We start from the raw sequence: 13,522 nt of genomic DNA on the forward strand, positions 1-13,522 counted from the left end.
GGAAATCTCTGTTAGAGTATGTTTCAGGAAGTCCTGCTGTTGTCTGTTGGAGATGTGTGTCATGTCGCTAATGCACCAGTACATCAGAGTCTCCTGCTCCCTCTCTGTAGGTGCTTGCCAGTCTCCGGACAGTCAGAAGCAATTTTGCCGTCATAACTCATCTGCAGGATCGACCGAGCAGGAGGTCGTCAGGAAGCAACTCCACTGCAATGCCTGCCAGTAGCAAGCCCAGCATGACAGGTCAGTCTCATACTCATGAACTGATGAGGATGTAGCCACTAAGCCCTTTTTTGTAAATATTATTGGCAAAATGCTGGACAAAATTATATTGGCAAATAGTCCCGTTTTCAGCTGTGGTTGTGTTGTATTTTAATACTTGTCCTAGTTTCTCTGATAACCTAAAATAATGCATCTTGATAGATAAACTCAGGGGTATTGTAAAAAGTAGGTTGTTGTTAAACAAATTGCATGAATGAAAACTGACCTGTTTTTTGATGTTCATAACTCAGCCTGTGGGTACTGAAATAATATTTATTTTATTTTAGATATACCAGTTACGGGTAGACATATACCAGTTACGGGTAGACACATACCAGTTACGGGTAGACATATACCAGTTACGGGTAGACATATACCAGTTACGGGTAGACACATACCAGTTACGGGTAGACACATACCAGTTACGGGTAGACACATACCAGTTACGGGTAGACACATACCAGTTACGGGTAGACACATACCTGTTACGGGTAGACACATACCTGTTACGGGTAGACACATACCTGTTACGGGTAGACACATACCAGTTACGGGTAGACACATACCAGTTACGGGTAGACACATACCAGTTACGGGTAGACACATACCAGTTACGGGTAGACACATACCAGTTACGGGTAGACATATACCAGTTACGGGTAGAGATAAACCTACTGGTAGAGTGCAAGTTCATCAATGCCACCACAAACAGTGAGGAAGACGTTAGGAAGACAAAGAAGAATCCCGCGGCCAGAATCGGAGAGTTCTAGAACGTAGCTGCATCTTGTGACATTCACTGAAAGCGACAAACGAACACCGAATTGGGGTGTATGTGGGACTCCTCTGGTGCAGGACATCTAGGCCTTGACAGGGACGGCCTCTGGTGGTCTTTTCCAGGGCTTTAACAGTAAACTGAGCTTTGACCCCCTCAGAGGAGCCCTACCCGAAGCTGGCCATGGAAACGCTGGAGGAACTCGACTGGTGTCTGGACCAGCTGGAGACCCTGCAGACCAGGCACTCTGTTGGTGAGATGGCTTCCAACAAGGTGAGCTCCGCTTCCACTCAAAACTGTTCAGGATGTTTGTGTGCAAAAGGTCAAATATATACTCTATCTGAAGATGGGAATGGAGTATATGACATTAGTATCTGTTCCTATGAAGAAACGAACAAGGCTAATATTTGTATTTTTCTTGTAAAACGATATAATATGTATAAAGGAATTGTCAGTGGTTGCCTCGAGATTGAGAGTGAAGTGAAGCAGTGGAGTTTCAGTGCGCGCACACACACACACACACACACACACACACACACACACAAGCACAGAACATTTCTCTGCCTGAATGGACTGGTTGATATCTTGCGTTCAGCTGTGTCTCCTGGTTTAGAGCCGGCGCCTTCTGCCTCGATGCATCAACACAGGGTTTGATTGATGTCACGCGGGGGCTTCTGTTTACTTCTTGTAGTCATGGTGACATTTCACAGCGTGCACTGTGCCACAGTGATTGGACACGGCCCAGTATAACAGCTGTGTTGTCAGTGTGATTTCCTCTGCTCCGTGTAATGGATACGACCGCTCGGTTGTTTGGAGACTCGGCCAGGTAGCTCCTCCCGTCCGGACACACACGGAGCCCGTTCCTCCCGCTGAGAGAGTTCACCAGTTGCATCGACTCAACACCTCATTCTGGATGCATCACGCATACCCCTCCCCGTTCACACCCACAACCAATCAAATCCTGCGCATCCAACCAGCCCACGTAGCCGATTGGCTGGGGGGGCAGCCTGCATGCAGGGGAGAAACACACAGGGCGGGGGGGAGAATAGGCTTTCCCGTCACCCCCACCTTCCTCTCAGTCTCTGTGTAAGTGTGGTGGTGGAGCAAGGTGCTGCCGTCAGTGGTCCCCTGCCCTCCACCCTTCATCCCTCCTGCCCCCTCTTCCTCTTCCTCAGCTCTGGGCTCCGGGGGCATCTCATCTTTGGCTGACTGCCGTTTGAACTCTCCCCCCCTTTCAATCTTGGACATACGGACTGTCAGCTTGTTGCTCATTGGATAGACTTATCAAACATGCTGCTGGACTTGATTTGCCAGAGTTGGTTTCTGCTGCCTGCTTGTCTTTATTTCTTTTCTTCAACATGTGTCCACTTGCTTGTCCCGAGGTACTTTGTTTTCTATGTCTTTTCCCAGTCTTTCAGGTGAGTGTGTGGGCGGGGCCCGGGGTGAGTGTGTGGGCGGGGCCCGGGGTGAGTGTGTGGGCGGGGCCCGGGGTGAGTGTGTGGGCGGGGGGCGGGGTGAGTGAGAGGCTGTTTAGTGTCAGAAATTAATTCTAATTGCAAACTGTATATCTGTGTACACACGTGTCATTGATGTTCCGCCTCATCTTGTTCCCCAGTTCAAAAGGATGCTGAACAGAGAGCTCACTCATTTGTCAACCAGCCGGTCGGGAAACCAAGTCTCAGAGTACATTGCCAGCACTTTCCTAGGTGGGTGACAACAAGCAAGTATGACTCTTTAACAGGCATTACTGTGGTGGACATCATGGTTGTGTTGGAAAGGATTCAGTTGGACCTACTTCTAAATGGGAATTTATTTAAAATATTTGTCCTGCTCAAATGGTACATTAAAGCAATATGTTTTTGCTGCATAGGACCTTGGTCATTATGCTTTTGGGATTACAAATCAAAATTAGACAATACAAGTATAGATTCACCCAAATTAGTCTTAATATTAACAAAATCTGAAAACTACATTTAGATATTTTTCCCACAATATTGACAAAATATCCATCTTCTGGGGGGTTTGTCAAATTAGTGGGTCCTTTTGGTGCTAAGCCACTGATGGAGCACCTTCATGTTGCATGATCACAGATTGGTTGCTGGTTTGAATTCCAGAGCTGAAAATATGTTGTTTTGCCACTGACCAAGGTAAGTCCCTCTGGAAGGTTTCACACCTGACATTTTAAGTAACAATAATGTAAATCACATATACTCAAAACAGACATGGTTTTTCCTCTAAAATAAAAAAATGAATTCCAAACCTTTGTAAAATATGGAAGAATTGTTAGACTTAAAAAGCCGAAATAATTTGATCTTGCAAATTGTGTGTTATTGGTCAACAATACACATTATTGTCTTGTTGATGTAGAGGTTCAACAATACACATTATTGTCTTGAGGATGTAGAGGTTCAACAATACACATTATTGTCTTGTTGATGTAGAGGTTCAACAATACACATTATTGTCTTGTTGATGTAGAGGTTCAACAATACACATTATTGTCTTGTTGATGTAGAGGTTCAACAATACACATTATTGTCTTGTTGATGTAGAGGTTCAACAATACACATTATTGTCTTGTTGATGTAGAGGTTCAACAATACACATTATTGTGGGGATTCTGGGTATAGTAGTAACATACAAATACATCATATAGAAAATATGTAGAACATTTCAAAAAGTAACTACAAGAATTGTATTCCTGATATTCCCGATTGTCAAGAATCCGGCATAGTTTTATCAGTTGTTTTTGCCTTATTATTCAGAGATTCCACAGCATTACACATGCGCTTGTGATTCACAGATTGCAAAGGGCTCATTTTGTGCGTCCTGTGTTTCAGTGCTCGAGGTAAACGTGCTCAGATGTCACACACAGGTTACACAGGAGTACACAGACACGCACATTATGGCGTAGAAACGGGACATTTGTCACGCGATTCTGCTCGCTGTGAGCCGGCGTGTCGGGAGGGGAGAGGTAAAAGAGGGACTCCGAAGGAAACGGGCGCCTCGGCATTCCTGGACAGATGGTCTGCCGTTGTCATGGAGACCGTAATATTAGCAGACTGCCTTTTGCGTCAGTTCCCCAGTCTTTAACTAAAACCGTGGCAGAATGGAGCTTCACCAAAACGCTTGCAGGCGAGGGGGAAAATGGAGCCTGCAAATATATGTCAGTTTAACGTAATTTGGTTTGTTTTCACGTTGGCTTTGACCGGAAAGGAAAACTATGGCTTTGGGTGAAAGGAAGAGGAAATATTTTGAGATAGGTGAGATTGATCCTCTTGGTGTGGTTGCATATTGTCTGGCCTACTAATGATTTCCATTAAATGGTATTGTTGAATGATTTATTTATAGTAGATCATGGAATATGATCTGTGTTGTCATTTCAGGGACTGTCTGACCGCCAGGAATCGTGCATGTTTGAGAGATGACATTGGCTGATATTAGTTGAGCAGTGTTCCTAGTTCTTGAGTCTATTTGAATTCACATCTGATTTGTGACGGACATATTTTAGATTAGCTATAATAATTAACAATCAACTTTTAGTGCTCAGTAAATCTACCAACATTGTGTCTGTGTTGATAGCTGACAATGCAGTCATTTGCTTCTACCACCGATACAGCTGTAGTCCAATGTGCGTGTCTTTTTCTCTTGTCTCTGTCTCTCGCATTCTTTCTCCACTTTTCCTGCCCTGTCTCCTTTTTTTTTCCGGCGTCCCTCTCACCCTTTCCTCTCCCGTTTCTTTCTTTGTCTTTCCCTCCCTCCCTCCCTCCCTCTGTAGAAAAGCAACATGATGTGGAGATTATGTCCGGGCCTCCTAAGGAGAAGGACAAAAAGAAGAGGCCCATGTCCCAGATTGTCGCGGTGAAGAAGCCTGGCGTCAGCCTCAGCCTTGCCCCCACCCAGATCCCCCGCTTTGGGGTCACGACCCTGCAGGAGGTTCTACTGGCCAAGGTGGGCAATGCGTGCGTGCGCACACAGATACACAAAAACGAACACACACTTACACAGACGCACAAATACAGACACACAACACAGCTGATAAAGTTACATTGTAAGTTTGTTTCTCGCAAGTGAATCGCAAATGCTGGATATACAGTATGTGTTACTGTTGCTGACATAGCTTGGATAAAAGTGTAGGCTGAATTATGTTGTTACAAAACATTGCTTCCTATCCCGTCACATGTTGACAATCTATTTAACTGTCTATGTCACTCTGTTCCTACAATTTGAGCATTTCTATGACCGGAGGGCTAGTGGTAATTGTAAATATGGTCACATAAATGTCACCGGCTCCAAGGGTTTGTTGAGACATTCAGCCCTCTCGTTCAGAAATGCCTGGAAGCATTTTAAATATTTTCTTTAATTGAAATATCTGATTTGTTCTCACTGAATCTTATGTTCTAGGAATTTGAAGACATCAATAGATGGGGCTTGGATATTTTCAAGGTAGCTGAATTCTCCGGGAATCGTCCATTGACGGTGGTCATGTACTCCATTTTCCAGGTATTACTTTCCCATTACTTTCCCACTCTCCCTTTCCAAATCCATTGTCTCTGTCCATATAGTACAGGACCAAGTGTTCAATTCTCAAGCATTTGCGCCAAACTGTTTAATTCTCTTGTGTAATGGACAAAAGTTTGAGTCCCGGGCGGCACTGCCAAAAGTCGCTCAGGTATTTCCTCTACTCACGAGTGAGTATGCCCTTTGACCCTGCTGCTTCCCCATCGCCAGGAGCGAGAGCTGCTGAAGACCTTTAAGATCCCAGCCGACACCTTCATCACCTTCATGATGACCCTTGAGGACCACTACCATGCCGACGTGGCCTACCACAACAACACCCACGCCGCCGACGTGGTCCAGTCCACCCACGTCCTCCTGTCCACTCCCGCCCTGGAGGTACGAACGCCTCCTTATCAGGAGGACAGACGACCATTTCCACGCTCGTCCTACACTTGAATACGTTTTTATAGACTTGCCCAGGGCTTGACTTCGGGCTTGACTAACTTTCCTGGGGCGTACCGAGGTAGACATGACGCATGAGGTTGAAGAGAATGTCCCCACGTCCCGTGTCACAGTTGGTGTTTGCATGTTGTGACTCCGGTGTGTCCCTTGTTTCCAGGCGGTCTTCACTGACCTGGAGATCATGGCTGCTCTGTTTGCCAGTGCCATACACGATGTGGACCACCCTGGGGTGTCCAACCAGTTCCTCATCAACACAAGTCAGTTCCGTCCCTATCCTGCAGTCTGGCTTATTTCACAGAAAGGATATCCTTTGGAGCGGATTGTGTCAGATCAAGGACTGAAAATACTTCTTGAAAAGCGTCTGTAAGGCAGTGTTAGATAGACAGACATCTTTTGAAGACACACACACAGATACACAAAAATGAACACACACTTACACAGACGCACAAATACAGTCACACAACAAAGCTGATAAAGTGTCATTCTGAGTTTGTTTTTTCGCAAGTGAATCGCAAATGCTGGATATACAGTATGTGTTACTGTTGCTGACAGAGCTTGTAACTTTTGAAGTTTTACAGGAGTGTTAAACTGTGTGTGTGTGTGTGTGTGTGTGTGTGTGTGTGTGTGTGTGTGTACTGTAGACTCTGAGCTAGCTCTGATGTACAATGATGCCTCGGTCCTGGAGAACCACCATCTGGCTGTGGGCTTCAAGCTACTGCAGGAGGAGAACTGTGACATCTTCCAGAACCTCAGCAAGAAACAAAGGCAGTCCCTCAGGAAGATGGTCATTGACATGGTAAAACACTGACTGAAAGGGTTGGGATTACGGTCTGAACTCCTGTCCCTGTTATCTCTGTTGAACAAGATATTTCGATCGAACATCATGATAATATGGACAGTTAGCAGACACGTGTCCTGCCTCCCGCAACAAAGCCAGCATTATGTTCTAACCCAACGGGCAGTGGGACCTTGTGACAATGTGATGAATGGTTCTCTGCAGGTGTTGGCCACAGACATGTCGAAGCACATGCACTTCCTGGCTGACCTGAAGACCATGGTGGAGACCAAGAAGGTGACCAGTCTGGGGGTGCTGCTGCTGGACAACTACTCAGACCGCATCCAGGTCAGAGATCATTTCTACAGTAGTCGACATCACTGGTCCCATCTCAATAGTCTACAGTGGCTTCCTCTTCTACAGTAGTAGACATCACTGGTCCCATCTCAATAGTCTACAGTGGCTTCCTCTTCTACAGTAGTAGACATCACTGGTCCCATCTCAATAGTCTACAGTGGCTTCCTCTTCTACAGTAGTAGACTAGGGAAACCATCACTGGGGAAACTGCTAAGGGTTTGGTAGGCTTCAAAGATTTGTAGCCAGGTAAAATCATTCAGATGGACTCCAGAGTTTTATGTAAACTGTGAGCAATAACTTTTTTTATGGCGATGATATAACAATGTCAATGTCAACTTTATTTATAAAGCACATTTAAAACATCTGTCGTTGACCTGCTGTACAGGACAAAATAACAAAGTATACAGAATATATGAAATTTACAGGTACAAAATTATGTAGATACACATAAGACATAGACAAAATAGCAACTCAGCTAGGATTAAAAGCCAGAGTAAAAAGGTGCATCTTTAGCAAAGACTTAAAAGTGTATATAGTCTGGGTGTTTTGAATATGGTAGGCTATTCCAGAGGATGGGACCACCCACCACAAATGCTCGATCCCCTCTAGTTTTTAGCCTGGCTTTTGGGACAACTAGAAATAACTGGTTAGCAGACCTCAGTGCTCGGGCTGGAGAATGACAATGTAAAAGTTCAGACAGATATAAAGGAGTCTATCCATTTAAAACCTTAAAGACAAGCATTAAAATCTTAAAATCAATCCTGAAACGGACAGGAAGCCAATGGTGGGAGGTCAAAATTGGTGTTAAATGCCCCCCTTTTCTTATATCAGTTAAAAGTCGAATGGTGGCATTTTGTATTAATGGAGCCTATTTAGGGTTTTCTGATCTACCCCTAGGTATAAGGAATTACAGTAATCCAGCCGAGACGTAATAAATGCATGGATAACTATCCCAAAATCCCTCTGAGAAAGATAGACCTTAACCTTTGCCAAAGGTCTTCGCTAAAAGAAGACAGATTTCACTACTAGACTAATTTGCTTATTGAGTTTGATGAAGCTATCAAAGATAAAACCGAGATTCTTAACAAACGGTCTACTATAAGATGCTAGAGGGCCTAGGGTACCAAGAGTTACCTCGTCCACACATAAGAATCTCTGTCTTACTTAAGAAAGTTTAGCTCCAACCAGATTTCGATGTCCTTTTAAGCAGTCAAAGATAGGCTGTACAGAGTCTTTAGATGTGGTTTTTAATCAGCATGTAAATGTGTACATCGTCGGCAAAGCAATGAAAGGAGACATTGTGTTTCTTAAAAATGGACCCCAAGGGCAACGTATATAGTGAAAAAAGGATGGGGCCTAAAATCAAGCCTTGGGGGACCCCACAAGTGAGAGGTGCTCTGGTTGACCAAAACACCTCCTATCAGTCAGGTATGACTGGAACCATTTCAGGACAGTTCCTTTGATGCCAATGGACTGTTCAAGGCATTTCTGTTGTTCAAGTCAACAGTTTCAAGGAGATCATTAAAAACTCTTAACATTGTCAATTGGTTAAGAACTACTCTCTCTAGTATTTTAGAGGGAAAGGGTAGCTTAGAGGTTGAACTACAGCATGTTTAAAAGCAGCTGGAACACACCCAGAAATAAGACAAGTATTAATCAGACTAAGAACACTGGGCCCAACCGTATCAAAAACATATTTTAAAAGATGAGAGGGAATGGAATCCAGGGGACAGTTTGTGGGGCGCATGGTACGAACTACCTTTGTTAATAGTGAGAGTGATACAGGCTCAAACTGATCGAAGACAGCTGAAAAATTAGAGGGAGAAGAAGGATGTAGGGCGGAGGAAGTCAGTCATTTGTTTAGAGAAGCAATCTTTCCAATAAAGATTTTTGGCTGTCCATACCTCTTTGAAGAGGTCTGTTCTTGTGTCGGACATTGCCATCTACTGTTTGACCAGTGCAACTGTCTTAAATATTTGAAGGCTTCATCGTGTCCATGTACATGTTAGTACATGAATTCCAAATAAATGACTGAAATAGAAATGACTATAACAAATGTGCTAAATTACATATATTTTAATACAAAGAATATCGAAAATATAAGAAATACAAAGAACCATCAGAGGGCTTCCTCACTTGTCTCCAGGTTCTCCAGAACATGGTCCACTGCGCTGACCTCAGCAACCCCACCAAACCCCTGGAGCTGTACCGCCAGTGGACGGACCGCATCATGGTGGAGTTCTTCACCCAGGGGGACCGGGAGCGGGAGAAGGGCATGGAGATCAGCCCCATGTGTGACAAACACAACGCCTCCGTTGAGAAGACCCAGGTAATGTTAGGCCCCTGTGTACATCATACTAGTAGCATGCAAACAGGGTCTCTCATGCATGAACACAAAATATCCTGTGGAAACCCATCTGCAGTGCATAACACACCCATCTGTAGATCTTTTTCACTGCATAACAAACCCATCTGCAGTGCATAACAAAACCCTCTGTAGATCTTTTTCACTTCATAACAAACCCATCTGTAGATCTTTTCCACTGCATAACAACAGCTGCTGGCAAATAAGTGTGGTTACTCGTTTCAAGACAGTGTACACCGGTCATCTTTGCGCCCCCCTGCAGGTGGGATTCATCGACTACATCGTCCACCCTCTCTGGGAGACCTGGGCCGACCTGGTGCACCCTGATGCCCAGGACATCCTGGACACCCTGGAGGACAACAGGGAGTGGTACCAGAGCATGATCCAGCGCAGCCCCTCGCCCCCCCCAGAAGACGGGGACCCTGACGACGGGGGGTCAGCGGCCGCACTGGGGGCCACACAGGGCACCCACACTGGGGACAAGTTCCAATTTGAGCTCACCCTAGAGGAGGAGGAGGAGGAGGAGGAGGAAGAAGAAGACTGTGACATTGACTCGGACCTGGAGAGCCCTCCAGCGGAGGAGACCTTTGGGAAGACCCTGTCCCCGACTGGGTCTTTGGAGCCGGGCAGCAGCAGGTACCGGCCCCCCTCCCCTCATCCCGGCCGGGCTCTGAGTCTGGCCCCCATGTCGGTCAGGAGCCCCAGCCGCCTCAGGACGTTGAGCCCCGGGCTGGACGGGGGAGATGGGGAAAGAGACCCGGGCCATGGAGGCAGTAGCGTAGCATACCGGCACCTGGGTACGTAACAGCAACCATGGTTCTGCCACCGGCTCGGTCTGTGGGTCCCAGCAGCCGTTACACATGCAGGGCGGGCCTCTAGTCAAGTCTTTACGAACAATTCCCTTTACACTGGAGACGATTTGAAAAAGCCCCCCCCCTCCGTTATCTTGTAGAACAAGAAGTATCGTTTTAGCCTCTCTTTTTTTTGTTTGCCAGACAAGCCTTTTTAGTCCTGCATTTTGTACCTGAGCCTGGGAGTGAGTTGTCTTACACCCAGTCTATCTGTGTGTGTGTCTAACTGATGGAAGGAACCAACATCAAAGCTCTCTGGTCTCATCAGATCTGCTGATGAACAAAGGAACTCTACTGATGAAACCATGTCTTCCTCAAAACAGTGGAGTAAAGAAATCGGGATATTCTAAGAAATACTGTACAGATAATGGTCAGTTTTACAGGGTCTTGGAGCATTTGCACCATACAATTAGCCGATCAATGTTTGTTTGAATTCAGTAAGCCTAAACTAGTATTTTTATTCTTTTGTATTTTTTAAAATTCTGTGAATTATGCTTTACCAAACCCAGTATGAACCAGAGTAGTGAGAGAATTATGACTTATGCTGGGATTCAATCTGATCACGGGTTATAGGCATTTCAGCTTTTGAAAATCTATTTCCAAGTAGGCAAACGCAGGCACTTTTTACCGCGAAAGGGGGGCGCCGCTGATGCCTTTAGAAGATGCAAATGCCTAAAACCGGCGGTCAGGTTGCATAGCAGCAATAAACCTCAGGGTATGAAGAGAGAAAACACTTCGATTGTAGCATAGACGTCTTGGGTACCCCTTTACCGAGACCGTCTGATTCAAGTTGTTACCTCACAACAAACCACTCTTACAATGTGGCCGCTTTCAGTGGTTCAGATTATGCAAAAAATTGATGAGTTTGAAAGCATTTTGATTATGAAGTTACGGCAGAAGTACCAGTAGAATGATGACGTTCTGAGGTTGATTGGGGTACCCAATACAAGTAGTTTCACATCTAGTCAAAACACCGCTGACACTCAGTTGATATTTTACATTGCTATCACATTTTCTGAAGTTGATTGAGACGATTTTGTTTTCTATATTAAGGATGTCTGTCCAGTCTGTTTGGTCTAGTCAACGTTGTTATGCGGATGTCTCGGCCATCCAGTAGCACTTTACAATCTTTACAAAGTCCGTCTTGTAAAGAGCTTGAGCCTGGTCGTGATTCCAGCGAACAGCTTAATGAAGGTTGTGGGTCTTGTCCTGAACAAAACGTTTGACGGCGGTAGCTCTCAGAGGGTTGTGTAAAGCCATTCCTGTATTAGCTAAGATTGCCTTCACAGTGAATGCTTCATGCTGTGTGTCGACTGGCTCAGTCACAAATTACACACAATCTGTAACTCTTCAACCCCTAAAAATTTACAATCCTGTTAGATCTCCTCTAGTGCCTCAGCAATGGTTTCCACTGTCTTGAAAAAAAATTGTCAGGCTTTCAACTTTTGACGTTGGTAATTGTAAAAAAAAGGTCTGCGTTTATTTAGCAGACATTTCCAAATGAACTACACCATGCTAGTCAGCAATTGAACAATTGATTTGTGTTACTTTTTAGACACACAAACATACGCAAGCGTGGAACCGAAGGAATTAACAACTGCTCAAAGGTCTTCACCCATTCCATGAAAAAAGAAAGGTTCTCTCTCTGCATAGAACAGGGATGGGAACTGTTTGTTGCAGTGATTGTGCTTGTACCCATAGAGGCAGATGTGGGGTTGTACCCCCAGGAATGGAAGGAGGGCCAGATAGAAATTGTTTTGGAACCACTGGTCTATGGTTTGGGTCTGGTTCTGGACCGATCCATAATGTACACTAATTAGGTTCTCATTCAGCAGCATCCAGTGTTTTGGACGTTGCAGATAGAAATGCGATGAAGAGATATATTATTTCCTGCAGTGAACAACAAAGAAATGTCTGTTTTTACACAATACTTTCTGTAGAGGTTTGATATTTCCCCTGAAGATGCCCATGTCTTTAATATATTCTTGACGATAATGATTTAGACAATTTGTGGCATTTGAACAAAACTCTGCTAGCCTATGACAATATGAAATGGTGAACACAAAAGTAATCTGAGTTATTGATTTTAATCAAGTCGTACGTTGACGTCAAAATAGTTCTTTTATACATTTTTTGTTCAATGTTTTTCAAAACAAAAATGTAATACCTTCATTTTATTTGTTTGATAAATTATGCTTTAACTTAAAGGCTAGATAAAATGTTGTCTAGTTGATCTAGGTACTTTCTGCTCTTTGCAGTGCTACACATTTTATTTTCAGTATGCTAATTCCAAGTGAACACAGCAACACTAAAGCATGCCAAGTTAAATTACATCCTTGTGTTTATCGACTGTACCCTTAAGCTCAAAGTTAAGCCAATACTATACATCTAATATTTGCTACAGGGAAGGCTAAATGGACAGATGCTGGAGAATATTATTGGGATAGTTCAAACCAATTCTGCATACTAAAACATTTCCTTACTTTGAAAGCAGTCTACAGACATGAAATGACTGCAATTTTGTTTGTATATAAATAGCCACTGCCAAATATAAGTATGTAAAATCACTGAGCTCTCCCTTTAAGGTAGCACAGTAAAATCTGAAAACCGCACTTTAATGTTGAACAGGAGCCCCAGCATGGTAGACTTGGCTGGGGACTAACACTAAAAACTTTTCCCTCTTTTTCTAGTAAAGTTGTGGGAAAAGCACAGTAGGACTCATATGTCTTTGTGGTGTTCCATTCACTCAGCCATTATTTCAAGAATAAGCAACACCTGAAATAACAGCCTTAATGTAACAGGGACATGGAACTGCATTTTAGGGTAAAACGTACATAAATCAGTGCCATTCAGTGTGAAACGTGTTGATTGTGAGAAGTTAGAATCGTTTCCTTCGTCCTTTTATTGCCTTGCTCTGAAACAAGTGAGAAATGGTGGCGCACCGTTTCTGTTATTGTTCTGTGTCTTTCCCTCAATGTTGTACCGAGTCAGATATTTATTCTTAGTATATGTGTCTGTCAGATTCAGTACTGTAAAGAGATCTTTCTGGAGTTAAAAAAGAAATCTACCACTCCAATATTTGTTTAGAAAATCAGCCTCATTTTAACCTTTTTAAAAGCCAAAAGTTCCTGGAGTTCAGGTTGTTCAACGTGATGCCAATAAATTATATGAAAACCTGGATA

The 13,522-nt window shown here is 44.0% G+C and overlaps 1 protein-coding gene across 11 annotated transcripts in view; it reads left to right on the plus strand.

Moving 5' to 3' along the window:
* The window catches only part of pde4cb (phosphodiesterase 4C, cAMP-specific b), a 67,364-nt gene extending 53,846 nt beyond the window's left edge, over window positions 1–13,518 (plus strand). For 8 of the 11 annotated variants that reach the window (XM_034293696.1, XM_034293697.1, XM_010897501.4 and 5 more), the window contains 11 exons: window positions 111–240; window positions 1,191–1,303; window positions 2,646–2,736; window positions 4,809–4,981; window positions 5,435–5,533; window positions 5,762–5,926; window positions 6,150–6,249; window positions 6,634–6,788; window positions 6,993–7,115; window positions 9,271–9,453; window positions 9,752–13,518. In XM_034293696.1, coding sequence (XP_034149587.1) covers window positions 111–240; window positions 1,191–1,303; window positions 2,646–2,736; window positions 4,809–4,981; window positions 5,435–5,533; window positions 5,762–5,926; window positions 6,150–6,249; window positions 6,634–6,788; window positions 6,993–7,115; window positions 9,271–9,453; window positions 9,752–10,294 — 1,875 coding nt within the window. In that variant the 3' untranslated portion in view covers window positions 10,295–13,518. Of the gene's footprint in view, window positions 1–110; window positions 241–1,190; window positions 1,304–1,621; window positions 2,013–2,081; window positions 2,449–2,645; window positions 2,737–4,808; window positions 4,982–5,434; window positions 5,534–5,761; window positions 5,927–6,149; window positions 6,250–6,633; window positions 6,789–6,992; window positions 7,116–9,270; window positions 9,454–9,751 lie in introns of those variants that run through there. The other 3 variants (XM_010897507.4, XM_034293699.1, XM_020049156.2) reach the window with 3 other exon arrangements.
* The last annotated feature ends 4 nt before the right edge of the window (window positions 13,519–13,522 follow it).

This window comes from Esox lucius, chromosome 8, assembly GCF_011004845.1.
Source record: "Esox lucius isolate fEsoLuc1 chromosome 8, fEsoLuc1.pri, whole genome shotgun sequence".
NCBI lineage: Eukaryota > Metazoa > Chordata > Actinopteri > Esociformes > Esocidae > Esox > Esox lucius.